Raw genomic sequence first — 15,758 nt, 5'->3', positions numbered from 1 at the left:
GTAGAGTAAAAGCATAACTATAGGGTGTATAGTAAAAGTACAACTGTATAGGGTGTAGTATAAAAGTACAACTTATAGAGTGTAGAGTAAAAGTACAACTGTATAGGATGTAGAGTAAAACTACAACTGTCTAGGGTGTAGAGTAAAAGTACAACTGTGTAGTGTGTAGAGTAAGAGTACAACTGTATAGAGTGTAGAGTAAAAGTACATATGTATAGCGTGTAGAGTAAGAGTACAACTGTATAGAGTGTAGAGTAAAAGTACAAATGTATAGGGTGTAGTGTAAAAGCAAAACTGTATAGGGTGTAGAGTAAAAGTACAACTGTGTAGTGTGTAGAGTAAAAGTACAACTGTGTAGTGTGTAGAGTAAGAGTACAACTGTGTAGTGTGTAGAGTAAGAGTACTACTGTACAGGGTGTAGAGTAAGAGTACAACTGTATAGAGTGTAGAGTAAAAGTACAACTGTGTAGTGTGTAGAGTAAGAGTACAACTGTATAGAGTGTAGAGTAAGAGTACAACTGTGTAGTGTGTAGAGTAAGAGTACAACTGTATAGGGTGTAGAGTAAGAGTGTATCTGTGCAAAGACCGACACCTGGATAAGAGGGCTCAGCAAGACGCGGCAATGCATGTTTACAGGTGAAGGCACCAAGCACAGCTAGACATTCTTTTAGACATTCTGGTCTAGACAGCTAGACATTCTCGTCAAGCAGCTAAAGCAAATCCACAAGCTTTGTCACCATAGTTATTCTGTGCTCTATCAAAATTCTTACAACTTGTGTAAACTGCTTACCGGGTCCTTTCACGATCTTTATACATGTAAATGTTTGTTGCTTTATTTGTCAAACTAAAACAGTTTTTGCCTTTTAAGGATTAGAATGGTGTCACGTGGCCTCCGCGATTAAAACACCTGACCTGACCCCTCCCTACAACCGCCACTAACAAAATCAGGATGTTATCGCATAAAATAGTTCCTAAGACGAACATCTAGCAACATGCTACATCTATTATCTATAAGCTCATTTTTGTGTTGTAAGTAATACAAGGGTCCCGTAAGGATATAATTATTTTTTATGATATATGGTATATTTATTAGACTAAGTCAATCGCACGTACAGAGTCATACAAAAAGCTGTGATCACACTCGCACATTCCATCTGAACACACAGCGTTTCTATTTACTGCGCACGTTGAATATATTTCCCGGAAAAATAATATCTAAGCTCATGATCATGCTTTGCAGAACTTCTGAAACTCAATTCATTCATGCCTGAACGAATTATTTGGAACACGTTGCAAATTTCGACATTTATTCCTCAGTCTCAACCGTGTGGTGTTCTGCGCATATTTTTCGCGCACCTAATTACAAAAAGCGGATAGAGCGCTCGACCATGTGGTGAACGGTGAACGCCCGTCACCAACAGGGTGAGAATCGCCTGTCCTGGGCTCAGAACTCGACTCGGACACACTGTTCTTTCTCTATACATGGCTTTGCAGTAGTCCTCGTTGCTGGCTCGGGGCATAAAACACATAATTATATACCCCTCCTCCCCTTCTCCCCTCCTCCCTTCCTCCCCTCCTCTCCACCCTCGTGGTTAGACTTGGCACTGAGCTCCAATCACCGGGATGTGCTGATTGCTTCATGTTGACCCCTGCAATGCTTGGCTTCACCTTTGTGTAGGTCACCGCCGACAAAGAAAACGTCTTAAGGCTCAGACTGTTATCTACCGAACACATCGAGAAATTATATACGGCTGTTCTGGAACCAGACATTTTAGTGTATATGCTGAAGCAGTTGCAATAATAAAAGAGGTTTAAATAAGGGGACATAAACAGCGTCGATGTTTAACTGAATTTTAACGACTCCTTCCAAGTCACTGCAGGTTCCTTACACAGGGAGGGATAGGAGGTCCGTTGTCTTGTCTGTACAAATCTCATGCTACGCTTACACATGAGTAGTATTTAGGGCCATAGCTATAATATTATAATGGTGAGTAGCTACATCATATCTAGGTTTATAAGGTTTATTCATTTCGTTGATGACTTTAACGATGTCCTTTTCAATGTTTTCATTGCAATCTAGCCCTGGTCTAAATTTGGAAATATCTCCTGTTAACTAGAACCAACCTACACAACCTCTAGGCTTATAATAACTCTCTGTGTGTCCTCCATCGCAGATTCCGTAATCTAACCTATTATATTACAGAACCAGAGAAGAATGACACTAATTTTCCAGTCATTTTAACGTTAGATTGACAAAATAAAAAGAATAAACATCTAAAACCTGCAACTTCTGGTGAATTTCTCGCTCTTCTCACGCTAGAGAGAACGCTTTCCTCACGCCATTCACCTTCCATCTCCTATCACCTTAATCGATGTAGAATTTCCGCCTCTCAACCGGCAGACCTGGAGGACCTGATCGATCCTGTCTCTTTCAATTACTTTCCCAACAGACATGGAGGAGAAAGACATTGCTCTTAAATTCAAGTTTGTAATCTATGCTATATCAGTTCTAAAATTATGTGACAGTTCCACGACTTTCAGAAAAGTTTTATGAAGGCTGATTAAAATAATTTGCAAGATTTTGATTTGACGATTAACCCCTTGGAAAGCAACCTATATTTCATTGGATTCAAATTATATGCATAAATTTGAATATGGTCAATAAAGTACTACAGAGATAATATACAGATCGCATCAGTGGTATGCGTGCCGGCCGGATCGCTCAGTATTTCTAAATCACAGAAATCCAAAGTATGTCTGTTCTCTATTGTCAGATCATCTCTGTCAAGCAAAAATAGGACTGCCTAAGGGAAGATGAAATTAAAACTACAGGATATGTGTATACTAGTGCTAAATCATGACCTTTACTCCGAAGTTGTTTAAGAATGTCCAACATATAGTATCCATCTGCTATATATAAAAGGGCAAATTTTGTTGTCACTTAGTTTTGTTTATGTACTGCCGAAATCAACATTGCTATTTGTGAATTTTATGCTGAATTTGGAAGTTTTGTGCGATTTTGTATGCTTCATGCTACTTTAGTATTTTTTGCTTTGTTATTTCTCAGGGTCGGCAACTCAAGCGCGAGACGATTCGAGATGTTTTGTTTGGGCAGAGTCCTACAGCGGTAAGTTCGTGAGCTGCCATCACTATTTCATCATGTAGTCCAACTCACTTTCTAGTCCACTACAATACAATACAATACAATACAATACAATACAATACAATACAATACAATACAATACAATACAATACAATACAATACAAATACAATACAATACGACCTAATGCCATAGCAATGCGCAGACATCTTACCAAGAAGGTCCCGTCATTAATAGAGAAGTGCTGTGAAAATCTTTAAACTGACATCAGAGACACCAATATATCACGGGGCTTTTGAAATTCTAAATATATGAAAGCACATATACATCTTTCCTTGAGAGATATTACACTCAGTGCAGATGACATTGCACGGAAATATAGCAATACCTTTTCCATAACATCTGGTTAAGTACATTAATACCTTTTATGTCACCTCCCGTAAAAACATATGTGTTTGGGACCTGTATCACATATCACATATATTGTTGCATATAGAGCATCTTTCTTAAGGTGGCATTCACAGTCTGGTCTCGACACCTCGCCAGCTGCACTTCTCGCCATCGGATGTGGGGAACGGATTTCCCTAACTCTATTTCTACCGAAATCCACCAAACGCACCATTCATCTTTATTTCGCCAAAATTTATAAAACACTTTTAGGCCTTACCTGCGCTTACCTTCACGATGAATTAGGTATCCCATTTCAGGTGGATGGACAAGGGGAGTTTTGGAGCCACAGACTCTAATGGATCTCGAAACAACGATACAGCTCCACAGTGAAGTGAAATGTCCACCAGACTGTGAATTATAAAACAGAGCAGAATAAGACAGGTCAGTTGGGTTACCTACCCCAGGTACCCAGGTATAGATAGGGGATGGGAGAGGGATTGATGCCAGGTAATCGAGGTAAAACTAATTAAAATTAATTAATTAAACCAGTAGATTACACTCAAGTTTAAAGAGTTTACTATCTTGCTCCTTTGTATTACAGATGTATGCCAGATGGAACATTCCCAAGCACATCATGCAGAATCCAGGAGGCGAGAAGAGTGAGTCCTTATGTATACACCATGTCACATCTCTTTCTCGCTCTTATGTTAAGCTAAAATATTAAAACAAAGTTTTACTAGTCAGTCTGAACAATAAAGCAAATTATTCGGCTCACAAAAATCGCGAGTATGGATAGCTAGACAGAGAATGCAGTGCAGTCTAGTGAGTGGAATTTACTAGAGTGTAGTTCGGATGTTGTTGTGGCGCTAAGGGGGATGCTAGTTGAAACTTATAAGTGATGTAAAGGAAAATATTTACACGGGACTTATCACACAGTGCAATAATGAGATCAGCTTTGTCTCCAGGTTTCCGGTAAGAAAACCACAATGTCTTGGGGTGAGGTCTTGACCTCAATTATTTCCAAGAGAAAGTCGCTCATCTTTAACACAGTCTTCTGTTGTATCTTTAAGGGCCTCTAGAACTTTCTGGAATACCTGGGGCATAATTATGAAGCAATAATAAGTCGTTTCCCCAGGGCAAAATGGTGAACACAAGGAAAAACATCTTTTTTGTGTTAAGAATGCCATGCCAAAACCCCATGGACACTATTTCATGTTTCTTTATCCCAGGGTATCTTTACTACTTCTTTTTAACTAGGGCTCCAGGAGTAAAACAACATCTGCGTGTTATGGACACCGATGTATAACATCAGAAACAAGATGTTCATCCTTGGGTTCCCCATGCTGTCCCAGGGAGGCGACTTCACCTCACTTCATAACTACGGCCTCTGGTCGTTCATCTCTCTCTCTCTCTCAGTATCATTACTAAATATTTTGAAAAAAAAAATGGTCGCAGAATACGATGTTTATGGTGTTTTTTTATATTACACAGATCAACTAAGATATCTAAATGTTGGACTTGAAATCGTCACTAATAACTGCAAATGATCATTCCTTATTTTGTATAGTTACGTGCATCAGTCATAACAACTAAAGTTGTAAAACGCATTTCCCCGGGTGGATGTAAGCTTAATGGGTTTGATAGAAAAGACTGGAACGAACCGAAAATGAACCATACAAGAAACCGGAGTCAATAAACAGATGGCACCATGACAAACAGGAGAGACGTGCATGAATAAAGATGAATTGAGGAGTGAGCGGAGTAGTATGCTACATCATACACGATATTTTCTACAGAGGTTTTGAGGTTGGATTCGAAACCTTTGAACGCAGACACAGGTGGAAGAAAAAGAGAGAGAATTGCAACAATGGCGCCTGAGAAGGAGGAGGAGCCAGGAGGAGCTTCCGCCAAGTTTCTCCCACTGATGCGCGCACAGAGAGAATTACAACACGCCTCTTCATTAATTAATTTTCCGCAATTCGCTCTGCCCACGCAGAATGTCTTCGTGGATTCGTGCTGCTACCATCACTACCCGCTATTTTCTGTGGCCACCAGGGGTAGATGACTACTCCGGCGCGAGCACATCACGTGACCCCAGCTGCTGACTTTTCTGGTTTTGCTCATAGCAACAGAGTAGCGGCTGTATTCAACCTGTCTCGAAAGCCTTTCTGTTGTATCCATAGCTAGAAATCAACCTTCTAAAACGTTTTAAAATAAATACTTTAGTTATAAAGACTATCATAATATTTAGAGCATTTTACTATTTTATAGACTCGGAGATATCAAAATTTGAACAGAAGACATCAGAAGATTGCACTTGCACGCACACTGTGCTCAATAATGTTATGACTCAATTAGCTGAGTGGTCAAAGACTGTGTTCACCACGTGACTGCTTCATGTTGATTATAAAGGTATTGATGACTCCATAGTTGGACCAAAGAAAAAACGTATTTCCTACAATGAGTTTTCGAAAAACATCCCTACAAATAAGACTAAGCACAGGCAGAGGTAAAACTTGTGACAACACTTTTGTCCAAAGATATAAAAATAAAATCCTAAATATCTTTAGTTATCAGTTTAAGGAAAGTCTTTCGTGTGCCAACAGTAACATGAAAACATCACTGTATAAGAGCATTAACACAGGGTATGCAAAAGAACAAAGAAAACAAATAGCCTAATTATCATATGGCACCTAATTAATTAATTCATTCCTACTGGCTCTAGCCTTGACAATATAAACATGTTTGCGCTGTTAGGCCCTTTCTGTCTATGGTGTTTGTAGTCATGTGTCTGAAGAACAGTAAAGAAATATTTGCCAAGAGTTTTGGAAATAGCAGGGTTGTCCATGGGACATATTTTTCTATCCCGTCCCATCCCGTCCCATGGCAATTTATGCCTGTCCCATTCCGTCCCATCCCACGGGACGTTTCCCATGGGATTCCCATGGTATTAACAATCCTATGGACAACACTGAAAACCACTTTTCGGCTTTTGTTCTATAATTCCTGCTACTTCACATACAATAGATGATTCAGAGGAAAGATTTAAATCCTTGATGAATGAAATAACAGTAAATTTATTTTGCAATATCAAGTATCGACTACCATGGGAAATACAAGTGTGTGCTGTCCCGTCCCATCCCATCCCATGGGACGTTTCCCATGGGATTCCCATGGGATTCCCATTCCTATGGACAACACTGGGAAATAGCATTTTGCATTGTGTGAAACCCGGTCACTAGAACAAAATCTATTCCATACCAGACCTCTAAGGCCTTAAAACACTTAGGATAACAAAGCAACAGGAATTTATATTGCTACTTGTTACGACTTGTTCACTGATAATGATTGTGATTGTGATTTTCAGGTGCACATTTAAGCGACAGGACTCTAGACGTGAAGGAGACCAAGCAGGACACCTCTCATCTTGCTCGACAGTCTACCTGCAGTGAGCTCCACTTCGCCCTTTATCCCTGCCTTTGTACCCTAGCTTTATCCCTGCCTTTGTACCCTAGCTTTATCCCCGCCTTTGTACCCTAGCTTTATCCCTGCCTTTGTGCCCTAGCTTTATCCCTGCCTTTGTGCCCTAGCTTTATTACTGATGGCGTCCGAGCTGAAATACGCTAGTTCGATACCCGAGTAGCGCATCAAACTCCCTCCCCCACCTCCCAGCACAACCACCACCACCAGTCGACCCAGCTGGCGGAAATGAGTATTTTACTCCCTAAAGGGTTGGGGAAGTAGAGACATATGGAGGGAGAGGAGATGGGCACCACCCCTCCCGTGAAAGCTGGCCGCCAACGACCTCAGAAGGTTAGGGGACGACCTTTACCTTAAGATCGATGGAAAACACAGCTATGGGGCAGCTCCTCCATGAAGGTTCTCAATTTTGTTGTCGAGCGACCTTATTCAACCCACGACCGTTCAGATATGTTTCTTTTTCTGCAACGCTGGGAATTAAACAGAAGCTCGCGGAAATAGTTTTCTTGTTCTTTGATACTTTTTTCTGTTTTATCTGTACATGTAACGCCCCCATTTCTATTCTCCTAGTTTTTTATCCATCTTTTGATAATAATTGATGATAATATATTGTATTGGTGGCAGTGATGCGGTCGTCGAAATATTGACATTGAGGACAGTGTCAAAAAGCTTGGAATATGGGTATAGCGAGAAACAGTCGAAGAAGACTAAAATGACGGAAAATGTCTTTCCTCTCAAATCTTACATCCTTACATTTGAGTCAGGTTCAGTTGGTTTCCTTCGTGAAAGAGTAAATAAAGTAGGCCTCCGTGAATTGACTTTAAAGCCATACACTCCAATACGAATAGTAGAAGATCTGGTTGTCGGATTCAGGAAACATGAAGGATGTCCATAAATTGCATGCTGCAAAGCTTTTATGTTATATTTTATAAAGATGATATGCTTGTTATCAAATTGAATGAATATATTTATAAAAGACGACAAATCCATGCTGACTGTAGGAAGAGGGGTAGGGTAAAGATAGGTATGTCCTTTGCTGGAAATCGGCGCTGAAGGATTGCTTAGCCACTGCCAGAACTGTGAACAGAAGACAAACTGCAAGCGATTTCTTATGGCTGTATCGACACAAGAGTTGGACACTGTTGGACAGTGGCGATTCAACGAGAAACTTTCTGAAGAACTCGGTGTGCACGCCAGCACAAATAAGCGACATATGTACGAAATATGATACTCAACATCTTGCTTGGGCTCCCATGTCAGATTGGATAAAACAGTTTGTAACCTCGTGCAGTGAACTGCATCAAAGCACGGAAAATTATTCCATTATTGAGCCAAGCACGACATCGGAAAGGAATCGCTAGTTTGTGTCTAGACCAGATCGAATTACAGCCATCGCAGTGCAAAACACCGTTATTAGCGAATGAAGACAGCAAGTCGTGTCCAATGTTGTGATACTGATCGCTGTCACTTGATCCTTTAAATATTCTTCCATACGACCAGACAAGAAGTATTTACTGAATCATTTTTCAGAGAGCAATTCAAGCGTGTTTGGTCCGAAGAGATTTGGAAGTGTTTGGTACTCAAGTTTTGACCATAAAGCAAACGTTTAACATGTCTTTTTGACCGGAAGTATATAATTACTGCCTTCAGTCTGTGAACTATTCACGTTTGCAACTGGCGTGCGTTGGCAGGGACTAATCCTTCTCTCTACATATCTCCGACTTGAATAATTGTCTTGTACAAAGTAAGTTACTACTTTAAATAACTGCGCACTGGTGAAAATATCCCCAGATAGGCATATATGGATGTTACTGGTATAGGCTGCTCAGAAACAAAGGCGAAACACAGACCTACTGACAGTTTAGACTGAAAGAAAAGTTCTTTTTCTTTGTCCCTCTTTGCCCTTCATGACTGACTCTGTGCTTCTCCTGGTTATGTTAGGTTTGTCTGTATGTATATTCATATTTGTTTCTTTGTCTGTCACTTGCTGGTTCCAAACCTGTATGATTACTGAATCTGATTTAAATTTTTCTTTGTTAGTACCAGTTGTCAACACAAAACCTGAAGTATGGTTAAACGACTTCCCACACGTGATCCGTGGTTGCCCCAGTGGATCGCAAGGCCGGACGTGTAGTATCCAAAGCGCTGTATCTCTGCCTCATTCGTCACTTCCGGATTTAGTGAGTAGTGTGCAATCTCGTCTGAGCCTCACCAAGGGCACTACTTTATCTGATTCCAATACTGTTCTAGTAAACAGTAAATTAAGAAAGGGAATTCATTGGTAGGCACTCACAGAATATGAGCGAGAAGAAGAAATCCATCTTCACTTGTTTGTCCACCAAATCACATCAAAATGTGTGAAACCAACATCACCTTTGTGTCCTCCGTCAGCAACCGAGGATTCATTGTCACTGCAGACATGAGTTTTTTTAAAATAAAATGCACTTATCAAATTTCCACACCAACGAAGGATCTAAAAATTGTTACAGCAAAGCCTTCAACAAAAGCTGAAGCCGGAAGTGCTCAGTGGAGCCGAGGAATGGTGGAAGCTCGCTCCTGAGGTGGACTTACGCCTCCTACAGAATGTACTGCGGTTACAGGAACGACAGCCAGTCCAGAACTACCGCCTGATGAGCACCTTCGTGCCCAACGCTCGACAAATTGTGGAGCAATGGCTGGAAGGCGCAACGAATCAGGGTATGTGTGTGCATGCGTGCGTGCGTACGCGGGTGTGAGAGAGAGAGAGAGAAGGAGAGAGATAATTTTTGCCAGTGAGTTTTCCGTTGCTCCCTACCGGTTCCAGCCAAGCTGACTTCTGGTCCGACGCTGACTGTCCTCGTCCAATGACCTTCTCTGCCCGCACCACAGGACAAGACGAAGGTCGATAATAATGGTGAAACCTGATGGTTGAAGGACAGGTTTCCAATTATGTTGGGAATGGGTTGGAACCAGATACGACCAATGCTCAGCACGTACACCGTGCAACTCTTGAGTGCTGACTTTTCACACCTAAGGGCGCACTAGTATGAAAGGGAGGCGGACAGCAAACTGCCCCAAGATGTAAAAAAAAATCAGCATATCTGAACAGTTTGGATACGACGGCTATTGTAAAGCGATGAAGACATCAAGTGCCGTCAGCTTCGAGTGAGAGAAAAACGTGCGTCGGTGAGAAAGATCTGAACACATTTGTCTCATCCCTCGAGAACTACGAAAAAGCATCCCTGAGAAATGACACCAAGAATCGTCAACTACACGAAAAGGAAAAAGTCCGTGCCCACCAAGAAAAGTCTGTTTTAATTTCGCTGGAAACCTCCGAAAAAGCAAGAAAAGTGTGGTATTTTTCACCCTTGACTTCAACGGTCCGAGTTGACTAAATATTTGTCACCTTCCGCAACTCAGCCTAGTTCTTTGATGTCATTAAATATTTACTGAAAGGGATAACAAGGTCATTCGTCAAACACTTTCACGTAGCCATCACTCAATTTCTGGAAAGATACACAGAAAACACTAAAAACTGAATGTGGAAGAGAGCGACAAGAAAATATTTCTGTCAAGTAATCTCTTTCAATACCACAATATGACTGCAAAGTAAATAAATCTGATCACTGAAATTGTATCTAGCTTAATTTTCACGTGTTTAATATACTAGTAACAATGAAAATATTACCGATTGTGGCGTGTTTTTTTTTTTTTTTTGTTTTTTTTTTTTTTTTTAAAGCTTTTGAAAGGGAAAATTCTGGAGATCTGTTGCCACAATGTTAATATGTGGATCGTTAAAACTTCTACTTGAAAACTATACTTACTTGTGAAAGAACTTCCATTACAGAATGTCAAGCGGCCCTTCGATTTTTTACTTCCCTTGCCGGAAGTGGCCTGATTGAGGTCTCGAACGGAGGAGAACAAACTGCGCGCCTTAAACAAGTCATCACCGCCCTTGATAGGTGAGAGCATGACAGCAATTTCCTGTAGTCAGATAGCTTGTAGTTTTTACATTTCGCAGATTCTTGTTCACGTTCGATTAGCGATAACCTGTTATTACTAATCTTACAATTCACACAGTAAATATTAACCCACGTGCGCGCCTGTGCGTGTGTGTGTGTGTGTGTGTTCTTCCAGCTCTTCTGCTGCACGTCGGGCGAAAGCTACTTCATCATCGAAGTATGACAATGATGAGGATGGACGTAGGCAGACTTCAAAGCGTCTCTCGTTCCTACACTTACTGGATGAAAACACCCGACGTCAGCGCTGGATGTACACCACGTGGCACCATTTGCCCAACTATGGCATCAGCCATCTTGCTTCTAACCCTGCTTCTGTCTATGTCTCGCCCCGCATCCTGCAGCACCGTCACTACGCCATCCACCCCGATTGGTGCTAACTCCACTATTTTGTGCCGACTGCTGCTTGTCTCATTTCCGTGAATTTTTAGTGGTGTGTTTGAACACAGTTTGGGGAAATTCAAGTCATGCTATCCCTCATACTCACTATTCATTGACATCAAGAGATCTTTAGGATATTGCATGTCGTGCACACAAAAAATGTCATTGGCATTGCACTATGTTGTGGACACATGCTGTGCATTCACCACTTTTTTTAACTATTAGACGTACAAATATTACCTATGTTAACATAAGAGGCTGAGGTATAGGGATTGAGGCGTAATTAAATGTTATTGAAAGTGTTCATTTATTGGCATTAAAGAGTTTTCTAAGTGTCGGTTCTCGCACACCTAATGATATGATATATGTAGAATAGAGAGCTTCCCTGTTAGATGTTTATACAGTGTATTCGCTGCTGGATCCAGGTCATTAGAATGCCAACCGACTAAATTCCATACCATTTGTTGTTGAGTATACATCTTCAAAACAAAAGAACGTGGGTGTAGGATATCTTTTTGTATTGCAAATCAGGGAGTGGAAGATGTGAAACTCTTCTCGAGAGAGTTTAAACGAAGGCTTATTAATAATTGAAATCAAGACTGTCATGTAATTATTACGAAAGCTTGAGTGTAGATCGTTTTATCGAACATTTAAATCGGCTTTTTCTTTATGCACATATCTGAACCATGTCCAACACATAGGAATCCGTAATGATTTTATACGTTTTCGACTCTGGGTTTCATGACTCAAGCCACATCGTTTGCGTTTTGCGATCAATCCAAGTGACAATGTTAATACCCTGTCATGCCTTTTTGTCCAGGTATTGTAGAGTCCAAATTGCATATCATGTTCTTATGTCCAAGATACAGTGTATTGAGAAAGAAATATATACCTAAAAAGTATTGCCACAATCCATCTGCTTTCCGTTTATCCGTGCTACTAGCAAACAATAGCAAGTGTCTAGTTAATCATATAGCAAATTACATCTACGAGCCATTCTCAGTGCTAAATTTAACTAATAGTTGACTTTTTAATTCATCATACTGCTTGTATAGATTACAATGTGTGTTCTATTGCATTGTTATATTGTACTGTGTACTGTTTGGATTCCCCTTGAAATGAGCCGAAGGTCTCTTCAATCAATCAATTCATTGACACCAGCAATTTTACCCATGAAAAAGAAATTAAGTTAATCCAACAGGTTAAGGGTTAAGTTAATCCAACAGGAAAATTACCTAGCGATTTATGAGCTACTAAGTTTATGTCGTATGGTAATGTGTGGGTGGGCTGGCCTGCTTTGTGTCCGGCATAGCAAGAATACCAGAACAAGAGTGTGCGGTCTAGTAGAGACTGCAATGAGCTATAGAAGTTTTTTCCCTCTTCATCTGCTTCATTTGTGGGTACATAGCATTGGATGATGGTGACCTTTCTTCCTTTGGCGTTGAATCTTGCTGACATGAGCCGTGGTGAGACTGGTTCCCAGGCCATCAGCTCCTTTGTTGTCTCTGTTGACATCAGCATTGCTATTCCATGGGTGTGATCTTGGTCCAGGTCTTGGTGGGCAGAGTAAATAATGGTTTCTCTTGATGTTAGTCTGGTCTGGCCAATTTCATTCCATCTGGTTTCACATAACCCGAGAACCCTGATGTATTTTCTCATTTCTCTTGCCTCTTGAGCAGACTTGCCATTTTCAAATAGGGTTCTGATGTTTCAGGTCCCTATCCTGATTCTTGCCTTGGTCGTCAAAAGACTAGTCGGAAAGCAGGCTTCCCTAAGGCTTTGACTGGCATGCGTCATAAGCACTTCTAGAGAGCAATCTTCCCGACCAGGCCCCTGTTGTGGTACTGTTGCGGTTTCTGTAACAATCTTTTTACATGAGTGGGTTGTTAGCCCAAAGCGAAACCCCCAACCTGGAGGGCCAGGGTGCAACATTTTAGTCTGTTCTCTCCCCGAAGAGACCTGTTCGGCTTGGTCAGACCTGCCAGAGCACAAGGCTCCTGCCGACATCGCTCTGTGGGTCGACAAGCCACCACACCACAAGGTAAGTTGCGCCAATTGGTTGTGAAGCTCCTGGAAGAGTGAAATAAATTTCAATCTTTTCTAAAAAGTTCGTGCAACCCATCTGAATGACTTGAAGACGACTTTTGAAAAAACGTTTTAAGTTTGTGCTTCTGGAACAGTTCTAAGCTTTAGTAATATGTTGCGACTAAGGCCTGTGGTCTCTAAAACGTGCACTGAAAAAGATGTTTACGAATAGGTAATGCGCTTAAGATTCTTGGTCGAGAAGGCTTCCTTGGTATATATATATAACCATCTTCAGGTCAAAACATTGTTCTTTTTCTGGTTTCCCTCTTGTCAGACGTAGTTCATGTAATCCAGTGAGGCAATCAGTCAATGGGAGCGTCCGTTTCTTTATCATCATATTAATGTAAAAATAAAAGAGGACTGAAGATCATTGACATTGTGAATAGTTATCACTGTGGTTTTATTATGCAGGGCGTTCCGCAAAAGTAGTGCATTATGGTCTTAGAAAAAAAAATCAATGCATGAGGATCGAAGCTGATTCCTTGAAAAGGGGGCGATGCACTAAATAATGTAGCGATTGGTTATAAATAAAATGCTAAGACGCGGATCTGGAGAGAAAATCTGCATAATATGTTAATCACGGGCCTCCTTTGGCAATAAATTCATCGGCTGCAGCGCAGGATTAATTTCGTTCATGATAAAAACTGAAGCCATTTAGGTTTCTCAATATTTGTTCCAGGCAATCCTTTATAAGTGATGAGCGGCCTGGTGGCCCAACGGTTAGCGCCTGTCACCAACAGTGAGGGTTGGCTGTCCTGGGTTCAGCTCTTGTCTCGGACATGCTGTTCAGGAGGCAGCAGAGTGCGGTGTGAAAAGATGTTAAATTTAGTATAAGTAGCTATCTCTAATGTCCAACTGTCAAGATTTCTTTGGTTCAAGGACTCTGAGCAAAATGAGGGGAAAATTAAGTGTCAAACACTTGGCGACTTGAGGTCTAAGCAGCTCATAACGATGTCGGTCTTTACCTCCAAACACCGACCACTTCGTTCCCATGAAATCTCATCCCACAGAGTCTTCCAGAAACTCGCCCCATTTCCCTCTTGCCAGGTGGACAGCAAACAATGAGTGGAAGTTGCTGTCATCACAGTCACTGACCTCGAAACCAAAACAGGGCCAACATAGTCTGCCTGTGCCTGGATTGTGGATGTCAAGAAAAGGAGCAGTTTAATAAAAAAAAAAATCTACACAAACTAAATTAACATTGGTGTCATAATATGACACTTCTGACTGTTTCCCACCAAAGACCCGCCTACCCTAGGGCTAGAAATTGTATACTATCCAGACTTGAAACTCAACATCTGCCGGGCCTTGGTCTGTGGATTTTTTTCCTTCTTCTTGTCCTTTTCTTTGTCTTTTAAAGAAAGAAGGAACAAAATCCACTGACTGACCAAGGCCGGGTCCCCTTCACAGCCGTTGGTCCGGGTACACCACACCCCACTGTTCCCCTCTCTCGTCAGGCCTGCCTCTATCTGTGTCCGATACATATTCATATTGTCCTCGCTACCCATGGTAATAGACCACTACCTGGAAACACTGTATCACTGTGATAGCAAGTCTCCAACTATACACAGTGATTGAAAGATGAGTTCAAAGATTCATTAAAAGATAAAGAACAGAATAAACTAACGTTCGGGGTCAGAGTATTTAATTTTCTTTGTAAAACATCATCTTGCACCCAGGGAACTCTGAAAGGCACGATCCCTGGAATGCAAGAAATGCAGAAAGAAAATCATAACAGACTCACAATCTGAACAAATAGCATTCTTCTCTTCTGAAAAGAGAAGTCGACATAGAGTAATGGCTGTATAGAGATATGATTGAGTCCTCAAAATTATAGTCATTGGGATAGCTAATAATATATCTCAGTTAAGGTTGTGCATTACAATTAGCGACATCACAATTTTCATTGTTTTTTTTTTTTTTGTGGGGTAGAGATGATCATAGGCGTGTATCTCAAGAATTTTGGAAATTGTAATCAATCACTCTATATTCCACTTTTTCTTTTTTGCGGTGATTTCTCCAGAGAGCTTCACACCTTCCACATGGCATCATTGCCCACTACGCTGGACTTGTCTCCTCTATTTACGATTGTCTTTATCACCCGATGCACGAGTGTCAGAAGAAAAGTTTATGCTCATGTCGTCAGATTAACAACATTATTTTTTCATGACACCGAGGGAGCAGTAGAGGAAGCCTAAACTCAGTATCTTTAATAAGACCTGGCTTTTTCTGAAACATCAGTCTGTGTGTCGGTGCGCTTAAAGACAAACCGAAGGAGAGGTTAGCAAGCACCGCTGGCACCGATCTATAAAAAAAGTAAAAC

At 41.0% G+C, this 15,758-nt stretch overlaps 1 protein-coding gene across 1 annotated transcript in view; it reads left to right on the top strand.

Annotated features, from left to right (window-relative positions):
• LOC112576055 overlaps positions 1-12,825 on the top strand; it is a 14,435-nt gene extending 1,610 nt beyond the window's left edge. The window contains exons 2-8 of the mRNA XM_025258277.1: positions 3,068-3,127; positions 4,093-4,150; positions 6,859-6,939; positions 9,012-9,151; positions 9,461-9,668; positions 10,798-10,912; positions 11,088-12,825. Of these exons, the coding sequence (XP_025114062.1) occupies positions 3,068-3,127; positions 4,093-4,150; positions 6,859-6,939; positions 9,012-9,151; positions 9,461-9,668; positions 10,798-10,912; positions 11,088-11,349 (924 nt within the window). The 3' untranslated portion in view covers positions 11,350-12,825. The remainder of the gene's footprint in view (positions 1-3,067; positions 3,128-4,092; positions 4,151-6,858; positions 6,940-9,011; positions 9,152-9,460; positions 9,669-10,797; positions 10,913-11,087) is intronic.
• Positions 12,826-15,758: the final 2,933 nt, after the last annotated feature.

The sequence above is a fragment of the Pomacea canaliculata genome, linkage group LG11, assembly GCF_003073045.1.
Source record: "Pomacea canaliculata isolate SZHN2017 linkage group LG11, ASM307304v1, whole genome shotgun sequence".
In the NCBI taxonomy this organism is placed as follows: domain Eukaryota; kingdom Metazoa; phylum Mollusca; class Gastropoda; order Architaenioglossa; family Ampullariidae; genus Pomacea; species Pomacea canaliculata.
The sequence above is the reverse complement of the archived record's forward strand: the minus strand, read 5'-3'. Positions and strand labels throughout refer to the sequence as shown.